A 2425-nucleotide genomic window follows, 5' to 3' on the forward strand; every position below is an offset into this window, starting at 1 on the left:
GGAGGAGAAGGGATTGCGGCGTGACCATCCCCCCTGGGGGGTGATTTCTCGCTTTCTGTCTCTCTGTCTGTCTCTGTCTGTCTGGCGAGTGCACATGCCCTATAGCGAAAACCTCTCCAAAAAAAAAATAATAAAAAAAAATAACACCAGATTTTTTCCTTTCTCTTTATAACACCCAAGAAAGCAATTTTCATAGAAAAAAAGATAGATTTTGTTATTGTTTATATGCTTTCACTTTATGTTTATCACAGCAAGGTCCAAAGATGGTGTTCACATTCTAGACAGCAAGAAAAATGAATGCAGGGAGCAATTAAAACTTATTTCTACTCAAAGGACAAAGACTATCCCAGATTCTTTTGTTCATATATCATTGACCAGGCCTCTGTCACAAGGCCATCATAAGTTCCCAGATATTTGAGGGAAAGAAATACTTTTAGCTGAGCACATTGCCTGAATGCAATGTTCTGTCAGCAAAGACCAGTGGATCCTGGGTAGGCAAGTTGTTCCATACACCTACAATGATTCCTCGGAAGAATGGTAGCCATTCCATGTGTTCTTATCTTCTTTTTCAGAAAGGGAAAAAATGTCTCCGCACCAAGAAATCACCCAGAGCTATCCATTTACAGTTCAAGAACTGCACCAGCCTGCACACCTACAAGCCCAGGTTCTGTGGAGTCTGCAGCGATGGCCGGTGCTGTACCCCCCACAACACCAAAACCATCCAGGTGGAGTTCCAGTGCTCTTCAGGACAAATCATCAAGAAACCAGTGATGGTTGTTGGGACCTGCACCTGTCATACTAGTTGTCCTCGGAACAATGAAGCCTTCCTCCAAGACTTGGAGCTGAATGACAGCGGAGAGGAAATGTAACAAGTCCCTCGAAAAGCACACCTTTAGGGGCAAACTGTAGCTGCCACATGACCCACCATCAAACAAGTACACGAATAAGAAAAATAACAAAGAATCATTATTTCATCCTAAGTCTTATGCATTTTCTGTAATTATATAAGGTCATTTCTATCTGTATTTTTTATGAAACGTAGGTTAACTATAAACATGAAATCAAGGTAAGCTCAGGAAAGGGCTTAGAGATGACTTCCTTTCTTATAATGTTTTTACAAATGCAACTTTCCATAAATGCAAGAAATCACCATATGATTTCCTTTGTAGACCATGTTACAGCCTTCTTTTTTTGTTGTGCATTAGTGCAATTCCAAGAAAACGTCATTGTAATGAGTGACACGGTGAAGTCTAGGATCATACTAAATGTATTGTCATACAAATATTTCACCATATATTGATGTTCTTCTCTGTTGGACTCTCTCTTTGTAGCTCAGCTCTGAACTTCCAAGCCCAAGATCCAAGGAAGCATACAGTTCCTCAATGTGAAATCTAGAGACTGTTCATTTCCATTGTGCACTAGGAAATGTGCCATAGAAACGTAATGAAATGCTTGTTAACTAAATGGACTGGTGTTACACACTTTCTCCACATCAGACAAATTGGCTCCTTCCCTGCAGAGAGAAGCCAAATAGAAACCTCCCCATGTAGCGTTGACTGGGCCTTCACAGCCCTCATACATTTGTACATGGCTAGCTGCCAAGGCTCACTAATTGTTGTTGTTGTTGTTGTTGTTGTTGTTGTTGTTAATTCAGCAGATGTGGGGGAATATCAGCAGGGATCCTGTCCTCTTACTAATAAGTAAACTGAGGCCCAAAGCACTTGATGACAATCTCTGATGACTTTCAAGTGTGCTTTCTGTAGGATTCTACAAAAGGTGAACAGCATCACCATGACTGTGGTGATGTGACACTATGAATTTTATGGGCGTTTAGGATTCTTTTAGACATGCCCAACTTGTCCTTGGGCTGTAATTATGAAAACTAACAAGCAAAAAAATATGTATATACATGCTACCTGCATCCAGTTTGCCAGGCTACATGATATGCTGCAGAATTAAATCTATACATTCTTCTGATGTCAGCAAATGGGTTCCACTTTTCTCTTTTAAAGTATTTATATATAAAAATATATAAATTATACATTTTGTAAAATATTCTTTTTAATTTCTGTACTTGTCAGATATCACTAAATAAACATGATCTCAGCGGTGTGTGACTATGCTAGTACTTTCATGCTTAAAATTTTAACAGTTTAGTGAAAAGAAAAATACAAAAAAATGAGAAATAGATAAGACATAATTAATAGCATGTATTGAATATAAGATGGGATGTATATTTTGGGGTGAGCTTACAACTTTTCAGAAGAGTCACAAAAGACAAGTTTGCTTTGCTCTGTTCTGTTTTGTTTTACAACAGGGTCTTTCCACATCATTAGCTTCCTGCCTTACCCTCTTGAGTAGCTGGCATCATAGGTGCCATTATACCCAGATCTTTTTTAGATTGGGTCTCACTTTGTTGCCCAAG

At 38.9% G+C, this 2425-nt stretch overlaps 1 protein-coding gene across 1 annotated transcript in view; it reads left to right on the forward strand.

The window, feature by feature from the left end:
- Positions 1-2110, forward strand: part of CCN3 (cellular communication network factor 3) — a 10427-nt gene extending 8317 nt beyond the window's left edge. The window contains exon 5 of the mRNA XM_006140051.2: positions 573-2110. Within this exon, the coding sequence (XP_006140113.1) occupies positions 573-869 (297 nt within the window). The 3' untranslated portion in view covers positions 870-2110. The remainder of the gene's footprint in view (positions 1-572) is intronic.
- Positions 2111-2425: the final 315 nt, after the last annotated feature.

This window comes from Tupaia chinensis, unplaced genomic scaffold, assembly GCF_000334495.1.
Source record: "Tupaia chinensis unplaced genomic scaffold, TupChi_1.0 Scaffold000017_1, whole genome shotgun sequence".
In the NCBI taxonomy this organism is placed as follows: Eukaryota; Metazoa; Chordata; class Mammalia; order Scandentia; family Tupaiidae; genus Tupaia; species Tupaia belangeri.